This window comes from Bos taurus, chromosome 4 (genome assembly GCF_002263795.3).
Source record: "Bos taurus isolate L1 Dominette 01449 registration number 42190680 breed Hereford chromosome 4, ARS-UCD2.0, whole genome shotgun sequence".
Taxonomy (NCBI): domain Eukaryota; kingdom Metazoa; phylum Chordata; class Mammalia; order Artiodactyla; family Bovidae; genus Bos; species Bos taurus.
Window position 1 is genome coordinate 103,864,137 of NC_037331.1, and position 16,956 is coordinate 103,881,092.

A 16,956-nucleotide genomic window follows, 5' to 3' on the forward strand; every position below is an offset into this window, starting at 1 on the left:
CACCTACTTTACAGGTGGTGAGTCTGAGGGCCAGGAGGTGAGGAGCTGTCCCCCAAGATCCACAGTCAGCCGGAGACAGAGCTGGGGGAAGATGCTCTCTGCCTCCCTCCTTCCAAACCTCACTGCCCCTTGGGTGCCAGGGCCTCCCCAGGGGACAGGCCAGGATCTGGAACGGTGGCTGAAAGTAATCTCTTTCCTTCCCCAGGTGAGGCTAGGACTCTCAGTTTGCCTGTGAGAAGTCCATCTATTCTCCCGGCCCCTACCCCAAACTAGTGCACAGATGTCTATGTGTGTGCGCGCTCAGTCGTGTCCGACTCTTTGCGGCCGCATGGACTGTAGCCCGCCAGGCTCCTCTGCCCATGGGATTTTCCAGGCAAAAATACTGAAGGGGGTTGACATTTCCTCCTCCAGAGGGTCTTCCTGACTCCTGGGTCGAATCTGCGTCTCTTGACTCTCCTGCGTCTCTTTTCTGCCAGCGCCACCTGTCCATTTAGAATTGAAGGCAGTTGAGAACGAATAGATGCGGGCAGGGTTCTCCGCCCTTCTGCCCCCTCTCCTCCAAAAAGCAGGGCACACATTTCCTTTGTGAAGTCTAGGAAGAGGGTGCAACTCGTATTCCGGAGATGGAAAGGTCAGCGTGGACATGAGTCTGCACAACCAGATCTTATAACAGAACCCCATCTGTCATCAGTTTCCCGCATGCATTTCCTAGTCATTTCTCTACAGTTTATCATCCCTTGAACCCCAAGCCTTGTTTCCTTTGTTACAATGGCATAAGGACCCCGAGTCTCACCATTTCTCTGATTTTCACTTACTTTTTGTGAACTTCCATGCACATAAATATCAACAAAAATTGAGTGCCTTTTATCCTGTCAACCTGCCTTTTGCAAGTCTAATTCACAGGCCTTAAGAGTGTAGAGAAACTTTTTCCTCCAACAAAACACACACCCAGACACCCATATCAAGAGGTAGAATATTATCATGTTCGAAAAGTCCAGTCCTGCGTGCCTCTGGTTTTTGCTTTTCTTTCAGGTGCCCTGGCTTAGTTGCTCTGAGGTATGCAAGATCTTCCTGGACCAGGGATCGAACCCATGTCTCCTGCATTGGCAGGCGGATTCTTTACCACTGAACCACCAGGGAAGCCTGATTTTTTTTAAAGTTAATTTATATTGGAGTGTATTAATAGATAATGTTGTATTAATTTCAGATGTACAGCAAAGTGAATCAGTTAGACATATATCCCTTCTTTTATAGATTCTTTTCCCATTATAGGCCATTACAGAGTATTGAGTAGACTTCCTATTTTTTTTGAAGCTATCTTTAAAAAAATATTTATTTAGTGCTGGATCGCTCTCTTTTTTTAAAATAATATTTATTTATTTGGCTGTGCTGGGTGTTAGTTGCTCTGCGGACTTTTCTCTAGTTGCAGAAAGTAGGGCTACTCTAATTGCAGTGCGTGGGCTTCTCATTGCCATGGTTTCTCTTGTTGTGGAGTGCAGGCTCTAGAGCGTTTGGGCATCAGCAGTTGTGTACAGGCTTAGTTGCCACATGGCATGTAGGATCTTCCTGGACTGGGGATCGAACCCATGTCTCCTGCATTGGCAAGTGGGTTCTTTACCACTGAGCCACCAAGGAAGCCTGGCTGTGCTGGATCTTAGTCATGGCATGTAGGATCTAGTTCTCTTACCAGGGATTGAACTGGAGGCCCCCTACACTGGGAGCGTTGAGTCGTAGCCACTGGACCACCAGGGAAGCGCCTAGCTACCTATTTTACATTTAGTAGCATGTATGTGTCAATTCCAAGCTCCAGTTTATCCCCTCTCCATCCTGTGTGCCTCTTCTGTAACGCATCCTGATGCTAAGCAAATCATTCTCCTGAATCTTGTGTTAATCTTTCCTTTGGTTTTCTTTACATTTGTTTTTACCTACACATGGATTCCTAAATAGTACATTACTAGGTTTGCCTGTTTTAAAATTCTATTTAAGTGGAATCTAACTCATATCCTCTGTTTCTTGCTGCTTTATCTTGTGTTTGTGAGATTACTCTATATTGATGCACGTGGCATAGTTCATAGGTTTTTCATTGTTGCATTTGAGGGCTTCCCTGGTAGCTCAGATGATAAAGTGTCTGCCTGCAATGTGGGAGACCGGGGTTCGATCCCTGGGTCAGGAAGATCCCCTGGAGAAGGGAAAGGCTACCCACTCCCAGTCTTCCGGCCTGGAGAATTCCATGGACTGTAGAGTCCATGGGGTCGCAAAGAGCTGGACACGGCTAAGCGACTTTCACCGTTGCATAGTGTCCCATTGCGCGGTCAGCCCATTTTACAGCTGGTGAACGTTTCATTGCCTGCAGTTTTTGCCTATTACAAATGATGTTGCTCTGAATATTCCTGTACATGTCTTTCGATGCACACGTGCATGCTTAGGAGTGGGCTTCCCGGGTGGCTCAGTGGTAAAGAATCTGCCTGCCAATGCCGGAGTTGGGGGTTCAGTCCTGGGTCTGCAAGATCCCCTAGAGAAGGAAATGGCAACCCATTCCAGTATTCTTGTCTAGAAATCCCATGGACAAGAGGAGCCTGGTGGGTTACAGTCCTTGGGGTCGCAAAGAGTCAGACACGACTTAGTGACTAAACAACAGTAGTGCTTAGGAGCGGAATCACTGGGTCGTTGGTAATCCATTACTTGGTCAGTTTTTCAGTGTCGATACTATTTAGTCCTGTCATATCCTGCTGCTCCACATTCTTACATTTTAAACTGTATATCCCAGAGGAACTGAATGCTCTCAAGTCCCTGTTCTTACTCCAGGCTATGGCCCAAGCTGCTGCCCTCAGCAGTTTAAAAAAGATGTAATCTTTCTCAAGTGATCAAAGTGTTCTGGAGTTAAACAGTGCTGATAGTTGTACAACTTCGTGACTGTGCTAAAAACCACCAAACTCTGTACTTGAAAAGGGCAAATGGTACAGAGTGTGAAGTGAGTTACATTTCGATTAAATAAATTGTCTGACTTGAACTTTTGATCATCTGTGAGGTTGGCAATGGTAACATGTAGTGGTTTGAATGCTTTTTTTTCTGATTAAAATTGTATTTGAAAACTTTCATCTGTTTATAGAACATTTGTGCTTCCACTTCTTTTGCCTATTTATGCTTATATTTTGCCTGTTTTTCTGCTAGATCGTTTGCCTTTTCTTATTGATTCCTAGGGGCTATTTATATATTTTAGGTCCTAATCCTTTACTGATTATGTGTACGTGAGCTCAGTCGCTCAGTGGTGTCTGACTCTTTGCGACCCCATGGTTTGTGGCCTGCCAGGCTCCTCTGTCCATAGGATTTCCCAGACAAGAATACTGAAGTGGGTTGCCATGCCCTCTCCTTCAGGGGATCTTCCCAACCCAGGGATCAAACTATTACAAAGTCTCTTACATCTTTTTCTTTGGCAGGCAGGTTCTTTACCACTAGTGCCACCTGGGAAGTCCCCTCAGCCACAAAAGAATGAAACAAGGCCATTTGCAGCAACATCAGATCAGATCAGATCAGTCACTCAGTCGTGACTCTTTGCGACCCCATGAATTGCAGCACGCCAGGCCTCCCTGTCCATCGCCAACTCCTGGAGTTCACTCAGACTCACGTCCATTGAGTCAGTGATGCCATCCAGCCATCTCATCCTCTGTCGTCCCCTTCTCCGCTTGCCCCCAATCCCTCCCAGCATCAGAGTCTTTTCCAATGAGTTAACTCTTCGCATGAGGTGGCCAAAGTACTGGAGTTTCAGCTTCAGCATCATTCCTTCCAAAGAAATCCCAGGGCTGATCTCCTTCAGAATGGACTGGTTGGATCTCCTTGCAGTCCAAGGGACTCTCAAGAGTCTTCTCCAACACCACAGTTCAAAAGCATCAATTCTTCGGTGCTCAGCCTTCTTCACAGTCCAACTCTCACATCCATACATGACCACAGGAAAAACCATAGCCTTGACTAGACGGACCTTTGTTGGCAAAGTAATGTCTCTGCTTTTGAATATGCTCTCTAGGTTGGTCATAACTTTCCTTCTAAGGAGTAAGCGTCTTTTAATTTCATGGCTGCAGTCACCATCTGCAGTGATTTTGGAGCCCAGAAAAATAAAGTCTGACACTGTTTCCACTGTTTCCCCATCTATTTCCCATGAAGTGATGGGACCAGATGCCATGATCTTCGTTTTCTGAATGTTGAGCTTTAAGCCAACTTTTTCACTCTCCACTTTCACCTTCATCAAGAGGCTTTTGAGTTCCTCTTCACTTTCTGCCATAAGGGTGGTGTCATCTGCATATCTGAGGTTATTGATATTTCTCCCAGCAATCTTGATTCCAGCTTGTGTTTCTTCCAGTCCAGCATTTCTCATGATGTACTCTGCATATAAGTTAAATAAGCAGGGTGATAATATACAGCTTTGACGTACTCCTTTTCCTATTTGGAACCAGTCTGTTGTTCCATGTCCAGTTCTAACTGTTGCTTCCTGACCTGCACAGAGGTTTCTCAAGAGGCAGGTCAGGTGGTCTGGTATTCCCATCTCTTTCAGAATTTTCCACAGTTTATTGTGATCCACACAGTCAAAGGCTTTGGCATAGTCAATAAAGCAGAAATAGATGTTTTTCTGGAACTCTCTTGCTTTTTCCATGATCCAGCGGATGTGGGCAATTTGATCTCTGGTTCCTCTGCCTTTTCTAAAACCAGCTTGAACATCAGGAAGTTCATGGTTCACGTATTGCCTTTTCATTATAGGGCACTGGAATGCAAAAGTAGGAAGTCAGGGGTACCTACAGTAGCAGCAAATTACAGATCAGGTGGTCTGGTATTCCCATCTCTTTCAGAATTTTCCACAGTTTATTGTGATCCACACATACATGGATTTAAAGATTATCATAAATGAAGTAAGTCAGACAGAGAAAGACAAATGTGATATCATATGTTAATGCATATACGTGGCATCTAGGAAAATGGTACAGACGAACATATTTGCAGGACAGGAATAGATACAGACGCAGAGGATGTGCCTGTGGACACGGGTGGGGAAGGGGAGGGCGGGACGAACTGGGAGATGAGGATCGACGTGTATACACTGTGCTGTGCTGTGCTTAGCAGATTCTTTGCAACCGCATGGACTGTAGACCACCAGACACCTCTGTCCATGGGGATTCTCCAGGCAAGAACACTGGAGGGTTCATAGATACATTATTATGTGTAAAATAGATAGCTAGCGGGAAGCCGCTGTGTGACCCAGGGAGCCCAGCCCAGTGTTCTGTGACAACCTGAAGGGCTGGGGTAGGGGTGTGGGAGGGAGCTCGAGAGGGAGGCGACACAGATACATGTCCGGCTGATTCCCATTGTGCAGCACAAACTCACTCAGTGTTGTAAAGCAATTATGCTGCAGTAAAAAGTATAAAACAGCGAGGGGCCCACGCAAGTGTGGGGTGTGGTCCGGAACAGCATGTTCGAGCTGTTTCAGGTTTTGTTTCAGGGCCAAGATTCAGTGAACGATCTGAAGTCTGGATCCAGTCAGTTGATGAGTCTGAGAGGAGGATCCATTCAAGAGAGACTGCTGGGAGTTTGGTGTGCAGAACACTCAGTAAAGCAGGAGCGAAGGGTCGGAGGAGATGAGTCTATTAGCTGTTGTAGTGAAAATATGCTTCTCTTTCTCTCTCTTTTTAAATTTGTTTTTGGCCTCTCTGCCCAGCCTGTGGCTTGTGTGTTCTTAGTTCCCCTACCAGGGGTTGAACCTGGGTCCTCTGCAGTGGAAGTGCCAAGTCCTAACCATTGGCCCCCCAGGGAATCCTGAAAACAAGCCTAATGAGCAGCGTATGAGGGGACTGTTAGTAAGACTTTGTGGTAATTATGTTATTGGTCACAGGAGTTGCTGTGGCAGTAGCCACCCTGCTACCAGAGCCAAACCCTAAGAAGGTGGAGGAGGGGTTCTCTCTCCTGATGGTGGGGTGTGAGCAGTGCTGTTTCTAATTTCTGCAGCCCCTTGGGTCCTGTAACCTGGGGTGGCTGTAGGCTCAGCTTACCCCATACACCAAGCTTACTCTCCTTTGTCCCCCAATGGCTTATGTCGTCTTTTACTTTCATTGAAATATAGTTCACATACTACAAAGTTCACTTTTTTTTGGGTCTTATTTATTTTAAATGAAACAAAGATGAATCTTTTAAATGATTAAAGTGTACACTCCGGGGACTTCCCTGGTGATCCAGTGGTTAAGACTTTGCACTTCGAATGCAGGGGACACACGTTCCATCCTTGCTTGGGGAACTAAGACCCTTCAAGCTGCAAGCTGCAGCCTAACAATAAATAAATAGTAAAATTAAGGGTACAATCCAGTGGTTTGTAATACAGTCGCAAAGTTGCTGTGACTCTATTAGTTGTGTAACCATCACCACTGTCTAATTCCAAAACATTCTCTCATCACTTCAAGAGCTCGCACCTCTCTTCACCTGCTGTGGGCAGCAGCTTGGGTGATGCTGCAGCGGAGGAGCAGGGCTTCGGGAGGGCTCAGACCCTCTCCCACACTCGACTTCAAGTGAGGAGGTTTCAGGGCTGCCTTGAAGGTCGTCGGCGTCTGTATGGGGCACCCAGGCAAGCTGTGGGGATTCAGACTGGCAGGTGTGGGTGCTGGGAAGCTGCTTGGTGAGGCAGGCATGATGGAGACCAGGGTGGGATGGCAATGTCCCCGGGGGGCGGTGACATTCAGGACAGACCCGCCCACCCCCACCAATGACATCTTCCCCCCTCCCCCAGCACTGGTCTCAGCTCTGGAATCCACACTTGTGGGGTCATAGCTTAAGGGTCAGCGGTTGAAAATGCCTTGTGGGGGTGACTCCCCAAACAGTTATCACCACAGCCTGATTCTCTGAGAGAGCTTATCTCTGGGCCGAGGGAAGGTGGAGCTCTGAGGCTGAGAAAGGAAGGAGGAGGGACTGCCATCTAGAAAGCAGAGGAAGGAGGGAATATCAAGCGTTAGCAAAATTCTGCTGGGCCATGCAGACCACATGCGCTTGGTCTTGTCCTCAGCCTCCATTTGTTATCCCCACACCTCTGAGGAATTAAAGGGCTCCTTCACCACCTCCTGGATCAGTCCTGCAATGGTAAGAACTCAAAGTTTAAGAAGAACATATATTACTTTCCTGGGCTTCCTAGGTAGCTCAGTGGTAAAGAATCTATCTGCCTGCCAGGCAGGAGACACAGGTTCAATCCCTGGGTCAGGAAGATCCCCTGGAGAAGGAAATGGCAACCCAGTCCAGTATTCTTGCCTGGAAAATCCCACGGACAGAGGAGCCCGGTGGGCTACAGTTCGTGGGGTCACAAAACAGTCAGACACGGCTTAGCGACTAAATATTAACAACAACAGTATTTCTTTCCCACGGAGACTTAGAAAGTGTTCCCAGGATCAGTGTCTGGAGAGTGAAAGGAAACAATTACATAGAGGAAGAAGTTGGTGTTTATCCTGTAGAAATACGGTGTGGACGATACATGTGTGTGTGCTCAGTCATGTCTGACTCTGCAATTCTATGGACTGTAGCCAGCTAGGCTCTTTTGTCCATGGAATTTCCCAGGCAGGAATACTGGAGTGGGTTGCTATTTCCTTCTCCAGCGGATCTTCCCGACCCAGGGATCAAACCTGCATCTCTTGCATCTCCTGCATTGGCAGGCAGATTCTTTACCACGGCAACACCTGGGAAGCCCTTGGATAATATATTTGTTGTTGTTTAGTGGCTCAGTCATGTTTGACTGTTTGTGACCCCATGGACTGTAGCCCACCAGGCTCCTCTGTCCATGGGATTTCCTAGGCAAGAATACTGGAGTGGGTTGCCATTTCCTTCTCCTCTTCCCAACTCAGGGATTGAACCCAGGTCTTCTGCATTAGCAGGCGGATTCTTTACCATTGAGGTTAATTTAATTGCACAGAATATAAATGCATTGCAAAGTTATTGCTATGGGCTTTTTAATTGTTTTTCTAAGACAGCAGGCACATGACATAAAATCTGATAGTTTAATCACTTTTAAGTTTACAGTTCAGTAGTGTTAAGTACATTCACATCATTGTGCAATCATCACCTGCTTTCTGTTTTTAAAGAGCAACATTTTGATGTGGCTAGAAAGTGCGCGACAGAGACCATCCTCCTTGGTATGGCAGGGCCCTTACCCTCCCCATACCCCCAGAAGGCAAATGTCCCCATCTCGAGAGAGGGGGCTTTCGACAGCCATCTGCTTCCACAGCTCCACCTCCACACAAAGTGAGGCTTGACCAGCCTTGTGGGGTCATTTGGGTGGATGGAGCCAAGGATGCGGAGCCCACAGACCCCACGCTGCTGGGAAGGCACCGACCCCTGACCCTGTGAGTCACCCTAGCTTGGCTGACCCTGGCTTGGCCTTGGCAGGGCTGCATGCCACCTCAGCTCCCACCCAGAGCTTTCCCAGGCTGGATAAACCAGGGCAGAGAGGGGAGAAAAGCGTCCTCAGCCTGGGAACCACTGGGGCTCCGGTCGCCCAGGGCAGCTGTCAGCTGGCCAGGCCCTGCCCTTCTTAGGACCCACGTCAGCTGCCCCCTGGCTTGTCGGGTCCGCTGCCACCCAGAGCCCCTTTGGATAAGAAGCCCTTTCACACCTGTCCAGGGGCCACGACAGCAAAGGGTGGGTCCGCCTGAATCTGCCAGAAAAACAACTTGGCCCACATTCCGCCCATGCAGGTCAGGGAATTAGCTCCGTGGCAGGAAGGACAACCTGTGGTGAGGTTTGGTTGCAGGACTACTGAACTGTGGGCTCTCAGGATTATGGTCAGGCGAGGAGGGGTGAGGTTGAGGGCAAGGAGACTCAGAGGGGCAGGTAGGGAGCCTAGAGTTGATCAAAGGTGAGACGGCTCCCTGGCCCCGTGTCAGGGAGGTTGGCAGCAGGCCTCTGCTCACTGTAGCCTGGAAGAAGTTACAGGCTGGCAGCGCAACCCCGTGCAACAGCTGGGTGGGGGTGAGGCGTGGCTGCTGGACAAGCCAGGGAGGGAAGTTAATTGGCCTTGACAGGCGCCAGCAGTTAAGCGGCCCTTCTCACCTGCCTATTGCTCTCCTTACTAACCTTTGCTCGGCCAGGAATCTCCCCTTCCTCCTCTGCCTGTTCCAGCCCGTCCCAAGCAGCCAAGTCTGAACTCTTAGCTCATGTCAACCCCCCTGAACTCTGAGCTGAGGCTCCAGCTTCCGCCCGCCCTGCCCTCCTCTGAGTTCACTCCCGAAGCCATCTCTCCTCAGGATTTTGGCGGGGGGAGGGTCTAACCTGTACCGCGGTGGGTTTGCTTTTAAGCCTAGGCAAGGTGATTAATGTGCATGCTGTCGTGTCCGACTCTTTGCGACTCCATGGACTGCAGCCTATCAGGCTCCTCTGTCCTTGGGGTTCTCCAGGCATGAATACTGGAGTGGGTTGCCATTTCCTTCTCCAGAGGATCTTCCCGACCCAGGGATCGAAACTGGGTCTCCTGCATTGACAGGTGGATTCTTTACCACTGCACCCCCCACCCCCCCAAAAAAAACACAACCTGAATTTACCAGGTCTGTGGACTCTTGTAAGCTTTCGTCAATATTTTTGTTCTTTAAAGCATTTCAGCTCTTATGTAATACTGAACTTGGGCCATGTGTGCAAAAGTCTTAATTTCAAAACTTGGCCCTAAGATTACTGTCAGTGAAACTTACAGGATAATTTACATATAAGGGAGGAGATTGGGTCACCTGAAGAAGTGAGTCATCTAAGACAGAGACCTGTTAAGTACTTGAAGATATTTGGGAAACTTGCAGCCATTCAAGGGCTCTAAGGCTTTAGTCCCAGATAAGTCAAGGTGGATTCCAGGCATCTGTACTTAATATCCCAGGTGGATCTGATGCAGGTGATGTCAATCACCCCTGAGAAACATGGGGTCCCCTCAGAGGTATGGCTGGAAGGTGATGGATATAGTTAAGAAAGCTGGAATCTGTCTGAAGAAAGGGAGGGAACATAGGAAAAGCCGGCATCCCTCATATCTTGTGGGCAGGAGTATAAAATCCTGTAACCTCTATGGAAAACACTTTGATAGTGCTTCAAAAATTTAAATGTAGATACTAACCTATGACTTGGCGATTCCATTTGTAGGTATATACTTGAAGAAATTGAAAACAGGTACTCAAACCAATGGATTTCCCAGGTGGCTCCGTGGTAAGGAATCTGCCTGCCAGTGCAGTGGAATTCCATCCTGGGTCAGGAAGATCCCCTGGAAGAGGAAATGACAATCCACTCCAGTATTCTTCTCTGGAGAATCCCACGGACAGGGCAGCCTGGAGGGCTGCAGTCCACGGGATTACACAGTCAGACACAACTGAGCACGAACAACTCAGTCCACTATTCAAACAAACACATGCGTGCGTGTGCATTAAGTTGCTTCAGTCGTGTCCAACTCTGCAACCCTATGGACTGTAGCCTGCCAGGCTCCTCTATGGAATTCTCCAGGCCAAAATACTGGAGTGGGTTGCCAAGCCCTCCTCCAGGGGGTCTTCCTGACCCGGGGATTAAAACTGTGTCTCTTACATCTCCTGCATTGGCAGGTGGGTTCTTTACCACTACTGCTACCTGGCAAGCCCGCACTGAACATAGTAATGGGCAAAAAGAAATAATAAATAGCAGATCTTCTCATTGTTCTCGGTCTGCGTGAGAAAATGTTTGTGTGATAATTTCTAAGAACTCACTTTCCCTTGTCTCAGCAGTGGTGACAGCTGCCTTCTCTTTCAGATGCCCTATCTCCGGCCAGTTACCAAGACATGCCAACCACACCTGCTCCCACTCATCCCTTCCCTTGCCCACCAGTGTCTCGGAGAGTCTACAGCAATGAAACCCACCCAGAAGTCCTGCTCCAATTGGTTTTCATGACCATGTGATTGACCCTGAATTGAAACACGATAATGGAATGCTTCTAAATACACATTCTTCTTGGAAAATGTATGAAGTTTTTTTCTTAATTTTTTTAATGGAATCAGAGGACTTGGTTCTTGGACAGACTGTTGGTGTGAGGTAAGACGAAAAGGTTGAGTGGCCATGTTCTAACACACCCATGCTTCTTGGTCACACTTGGTTTCTAAACCCAAATAGCATTGTCCATCCAAGGTCTGCCCTGGACTGTGAGCAGGGAATCACAACCCTATTTTTTCCTCTGGTTTCTGATGCTCCCCATCCTCAGTTACCACTTTGCAAAGTGAAGGCCCTTCCTTAGCTGACTTAGTTTAAACTTATGCAGAGGAGGGTGGGAGGGATGCGGGTAAGGTGAGCTGCACCCGGTGATGTTCTGCTCCTGGGCTGGGCCCACGGATGTGGTTCTTTGTGGAAGTCTGTCAGGCTGTGTAGGCATGATCTGAGCACTCTTCTGTAGATATATTTACTTCAAGCAAAAATGAAAATAGGGGCTTCCCTGGCGGCTCAGTGGTAAAGAATCCACCTACCAATGCAGGAGACACAGACGGGTTTGATCCCTGGTCTGGGAAGATCCCACAGGCCATGGAGCAACTAAACCTGTGTACCACAGCTACTGAGCCTGTGCTCCAGAGTCCATGCTCTGTGACAAGAGAAGCCGCCGCAACAAGAAGCCCGCGCACTGCAGCTAGAGCGTAGTCCCTGCTCGCCACAACCGGAGAAAAGTCCGCGCAGCAACAAAGACCCAGGACAGCCAAAAATAAGTAAATAAATAACCTTTAAAATAGAAAACAAGGCATAGGTACTAAGAAACTTTTACAAAGATGCTTTTCTCAATGCTTTTTATGATATTAAAAATTGGAAATATCTTACATTCATGAGAGGATTGGTAAAATAACGTTTATCATATCTGCAAAACAGAATATTACAAAGCCACTAGAAATGTTGACAAAAGTGTATATTTATTCACTGAGAGGTGTTGAGTAAACAATATAATATGAAATGTTAGAAAAGAAAGTATATTTCAAAATATTAAGGAAGTGATCATCTTTGGGCAGAATATTGGTGTTAATGAAGTTAACTAATCTGAGGCACTTGTTACAAATTCCTGAGTCCCCACACCCAGAGATTCTCTTTCAGTCTTCCCCAACCGCCAACTATACATATCTATAAAATTAAATAAATAAATTTTCACTCAGTTGTGTCCGACTCTTTGCGACCCCGTGGACTGCAGCCTACCAGGCTCCTCTGTCCATGGGATTCTCCAGGCAAGAATATTGGAATGGTTTGCCATTTCCTTCTCCAAGGGATCTTCCGGACCCAGGGATTGAACCCAGGTCTCCCACATTGCAGGCAGACGCTTTACCCTCTGAGCCACCAGGGAAGCCCTACATATCTGTATATATATACATATCTATACACCTAGGTAATTGTTATGTTCCTATCCTTTTGGGGGGGGCCTTGGACCCCTTTCAGAATCTGATGTAAACTATGGATTCTTGCCCCCAAAACAAATGGACACACCAAATCTTGGATACAATTTGGTGGACCATGACTTTAGTTAAGAACCCCTAGTATGGGGTGAGAGGCCGACCTCTCCTTGTTTTCCTCTCGTTCTTATTTTTTCTCGGAAGACTCTTTGCTTCCATCTCCTTAAAGGTCAAGAACCTCTGCCGGGCAGCCCAGGCCCCAGGGTCATAGCACATTCCTTTTGTGTGTTTTTGTAGGGTTCCCGGTGCCACCCAGAGGGAACCCACCTGGTGGGATGCCAGGCAGCGGGCTGGCCGCGGGGCGGCCCCGAGGCCTGCTTTGAGAGCGTGCCTGTATCACCGGTGCAGGACAGCGCCCCCTCCCGGAGTGCAGCCTTCTCCAAACCTCCTGCCTCCTCCCCTCTGGCTATATGAGTCTGAGGAAGCCATCCCCAAAGTTTTGATGCTCCTTTTTTTCTAACTTTGTATTTTGTATTGGGGTATAGCCAATTAACAAAGATGTGACAGCTTCAGGTGAGCAGTGAAGGGACTCAGCCATGCATAAACATGCAGCCATTCTCCCCCAAACTCCCCTCCCATCCAGGCTGCCACATAACACTGAGCAGCGTTCTCTGTGCTGTACAGTAGGTCCTTCTTGGTTATCCACTTTAAATATAGCAGTTTGTACACGTCTGTCTCCAACTCCCTAACTGTCCCTTCCCCCCAGCCTCTCCCCCACCTCTCCCAGCAGCCACAAGTTTGGTCTCTAAGTCTGTGAGTCTCTTTCTGTTTTGTAAATTCATTCGAATCGTGTATGTACCCAACATTGATGCTTCTTCTTGATGACAACAGAAGTCCCTCCATTCATCCTACATGTCTAGCGTGTACGACTTTACCTGTGCTGCTCTGGGCCCTACACGGAGATGAGAAAATCTCCTGCAGTAAAACAGTAATGGGGTCCAGGCCGTGGCTTGTGGTCTTTAAGGTGAGCAGCATCATAAACTTTAGGGCCCTAAGAATATTTTATTAACATCTTACGAAGAGAGAGCCTCTTTTTGCGTGTACCTGTAAAAGTCGTGGACTCCTGGGCAGGGGCAGGCTCTGTGGCCTCTGAGGGGAAAAGAGGCCGTCCAGGAGAATCAGGACCGTTTGGGACCAGAGGCGGCGACATGACGACAAGCGGGCTCGGCCAGCAGGTGGCGTCACCGGCCGGGCTGAAAGAGCCGTTCATCCCAGGAAACCAAATCCTGCTGCTGTCCCCTGTCCTCCTTTCCAGCACGGACCTTACTCCACTACCTGCGATCCTTTCCCCGAGAGGACTCCTGCCCTGACACCCGCAGCATGGGGTCTACATTACCCACGGGTGTCACCATGGTGCTTCTCCCTTGACCCCCCAACCTGTCCTCAGTTCTGCCCCCGGGAGCATCTCGGTTCCAAGTCCCTGGGGGCCGCTCCTTCCGTCTCCTCCTCTTGGCTCCAGGGTGAGCTGCCAGGCAGGATGAACCCGGGAAAGGTTCATGACACAGGGCAGGACAGCTGTCTTAGCCTTGGCGTAATAACAAGAAAACCCAAACACTTTTCTTCTTCTTTTTTAATAGCTAAGATTAAAAAAAAAAAAACACCCCAAATCCAACAACCCAAAACAATCCCTTTGAATGTGCCTGGTCCCAGGTCCCATTTCCAGTGCTGTTCTGAGTAAGCTGCCTCCCGGCAGCTCTGGGATCCTGTTCCTGGGGACAGCGCAGGGATGAGCAGAAACCATCCAGGCCTTTTTCCAGCACCTGGGACAACCAAGGACCGACTTCTCAGGGAGACCACCAGGACTGTTTTTAAGACATGTGGTTGCCCTGGGAGGAAGTTTTCCCTGGAGTCTGGGTTGAGAGCTATTTCTTGTGGAGAAACTTCATTTTATTGCCTAAAAAAAGAAAATGAGAACATTGCACCAGGCAGACAGAGGAGCCGAATTAAAATCGTGCCCTTTTCACACCAGCTGTGGTGGGGACAACTGGGGCTCCCACACTGCCCCGAGCTTCACCCCAGGGCCCAGGAGAAGTTGGGGGCCTTCCCCTTCCCGGGCGCCCCCTGCACTCATGTGCCTCCCCTGTGAGCAGGGGTCTTTTGAAGGGAAGACTGTCAGAGCTGCAGACTTTCAGTTGCTTCTGAAATGGTGACACAGGAAGCACGGACTGTCACGCCTCCCTGGGAGCCCGGCCTTGCAGGAGGCCGGCGGTCCCTTCCCAGGCACCGGCCCCCTGGGTGAGGCTCCAAGAAGGACCCCCGCAGGTCCTCTGAGGCGCTGGCCTCACCGGGGCCTGCTCCCTCCCTCTCTCATGCTTTTCGCTTTCTTCTCCTCCTCCATTTCCTAGCAAGGGCCTGTTTTGGCTGGTTAAACTGCAGTCCTTGCTGAAATTTTTACATTTCCACTTTTCAGGGTCATCTGGAGACTGGCCCAGGTCTCTACTGCCAGGCCCCCTTCTCTGGTTCCATTCATCATACTTCTAAGCCCCACTCCCCAAGACTGAAGATGTGGGGGGTAAAAGTGAAAGAAGAGCAACATAGCCAGGGCCCAGGAGGGCAGGGAGAGGGCCGTGTGTCCTTAGCTTCCGCTCCGAGGACAGGGCAGAACAGGAGGGTGGTATGATGCCAACTGGGCCCAGTGGGCGCAGGCCTCAGAGTTCAGCGTCATGAGCCCCGGCCCCGGTGGCAGGAACTGGCCAAGACCCCGTGGCCCCAGGGGCTGCTGCCGGGAACCCAGACCCCTGGGCCTCACCTAGTCCCTTCAGGAACTTGTTGACACCGCTGTGTTCTCCGCTGGGAAGTGTTTCCAGGTACTCCTGGGCTCGGACCTCAAATAGACCTGTTGATGAGAGAAATCCCAACCGCTTTAGCTCCTTCTCTTGGTGCTTCTGCATGTGTTCGTTTCCTTACTGCTGCAAACAAGAGAAACCTTGCTGCTGAGACGGAGCTGCTCTATAAACATGCTCTGAATCGTTTAGAGTTAAAAGGTTTTTTTCCTGACCTTATAATTGCCCAGCCTCGTGCAGTAACTGTTTTTGGAAAGCTGTAAAGCTAGCTCATGGGTGAAGTCCTATTTTTCCTCGACGAACACCTTCCAAGCGCCTGCACTGTGTTAGGTCCCTGGTTTCAGAGAAGAACCAGGTGGTCCTGGCCCTTCCCTTCTCCTTGAGATCTCCTGTAAGAGGGCCCCTGGCAAGTGGCCTGCCTCCTGGGAGCCCGGCTGCCGTCTAGGGACTCAGGAGGGCGGGGCGGGCAGGTCACCTCAGCGGGCAGGGACCTTCAGTTCTCGCCCAGAGCTGGAGCCTCAGGCTACTGTCATCATCTCCCCCTGATCTTCTATCAGACAGTGATCCGTGGGTGTACCCGGCAGGTCTTCAAGTGAATTCTTTCATCAGAAGTTGTGTGCCTCCTCCTAGGCTCTAATCCACCTTCTTTTGTCTCTCTGGATACCCTCATCAGAATCATCTGAAGTATGACAGTCCCCCTTTCTGCAATGCACAGAGCTCTGGGGGTGTGGAGCTTTGCTGCCTTAGCTCAGAGTCTGCAATTGCAGGACCAGAGGATACCCAGGCCTGGGCCAGCTGCTCCCGCATCCCCGACCCTCATCACTGGGTGGCCTCTCCTCAGGGTTAATCATCTATCTCTCTGGTCCTCTGGCCTAGCTCCCACCTGGGGCAGCCTTTCCTGATATTTCTAGCTTTCAGATTCCCCAAACGACTTCAAGAGCATGGAAGAAAGAGACAGAAACGGTTTCATCCTCTTCCGCACACTTCCTGGTCCTGATCTCTAGAGGTGTGATGGAACCCAGCAACAAGGACAGGGACACTGAGGGAGACAAGGAGAACCTGAGGAGCAGGGGACGGGGTGGGTGTGTGTGTGTGTGTGTGTGGACAGAGGGCCCTCGGGCTCCCCAGGCTGGGGGGAGTCTCTGCTGTCCTCCTTCCCCACGGCCAGCCCGCTGGGCGTCGGTGGCAGCACATGGAGCAGAGGGTGCGGGCCAGCCTCTCCTCCTCTGTCCAGCCCCAGGGCCCAGGGGAGAAGGGGAGGAAGGAGGGCAGAAGGGACAAGAGGAAATGGAGGAGAGACGCCACAGAGAGAGGAGGGAAAGGGTGTCCCTAAGAGTCTGGTCAAGCTGGGGAGACGAGGACAGAGGAGAACTCGCACCGGAACTGGGAGTGGGGCTCTGGGCGTGGGGAGGAGAGGGAAAGCGACACCCGAGGAGACGGCAGGGCCCCCGACCTTTGGCGTCCTGCCGGCGCAGCTCTCGCTCCTGGATGAAGCCCCGGAACGTCTGGGTCTCCATGAAGACCTCCAGGAACCGGCGGAGGCTCTTGGAAGAGACGGCTTTGCGGAAGGCCTCTCGCTGCAGCTGCAGGGTCCTCTCCTCGCGCTCGCCTGCCGTCAGGAACAGCGAGTAGTGGCCCACGATCTCCACGAAGAAGCGGACAAAGGCTTCAGACACCACCTCGTTCAAGGGGCTGGACTCAGGGCCTGAGCAGAGCAGGGGAGGACCAGGACCGCTGAGGGTGGAGGC

At 49.9% G+C, this 16,956-nt stretch overlaps 1 protein-coding gene across 6 annotated transcripts in view; it reads right to left on the bottom strand.

Annotated features, from left to right (window-relative positions):
* Positions 1 to 13,980: 13,980 nt before the first annotated feature.
* DENND2A (DENN domain containing 2A) overlaps positions 13,981 to 16,956 on the bottom strand; it is a 99,810-nt gene continuing 96,834 nt past the window's right edge. For all 6 annotated transcript variants that reach the window (XM_024991184.2, XM_024991182.2, XM_059885954.1 and 3 more), the window contains 3 exons: positions 16,662 to 16,913; positions 15,175 to 15,261; positions 13,981 to 14,319 (listed from right to left, as the gene is read on the bottom strand). In XM_024991184.2, the coding sequence (XP_024846952.1) occupies positions 14,288 to 14,319; positions 15,175 to 15,261; positions 16,662 to 16,913 (371 nt within the window). In that variant the 3' untranslated portion in view covers positions 13,981 to 14,287. The remainder of the gene's footprint in view (positions 14,320 to 15,174; positions 15,262 to 16,661; positions 16,914 to 16,956) is intronic.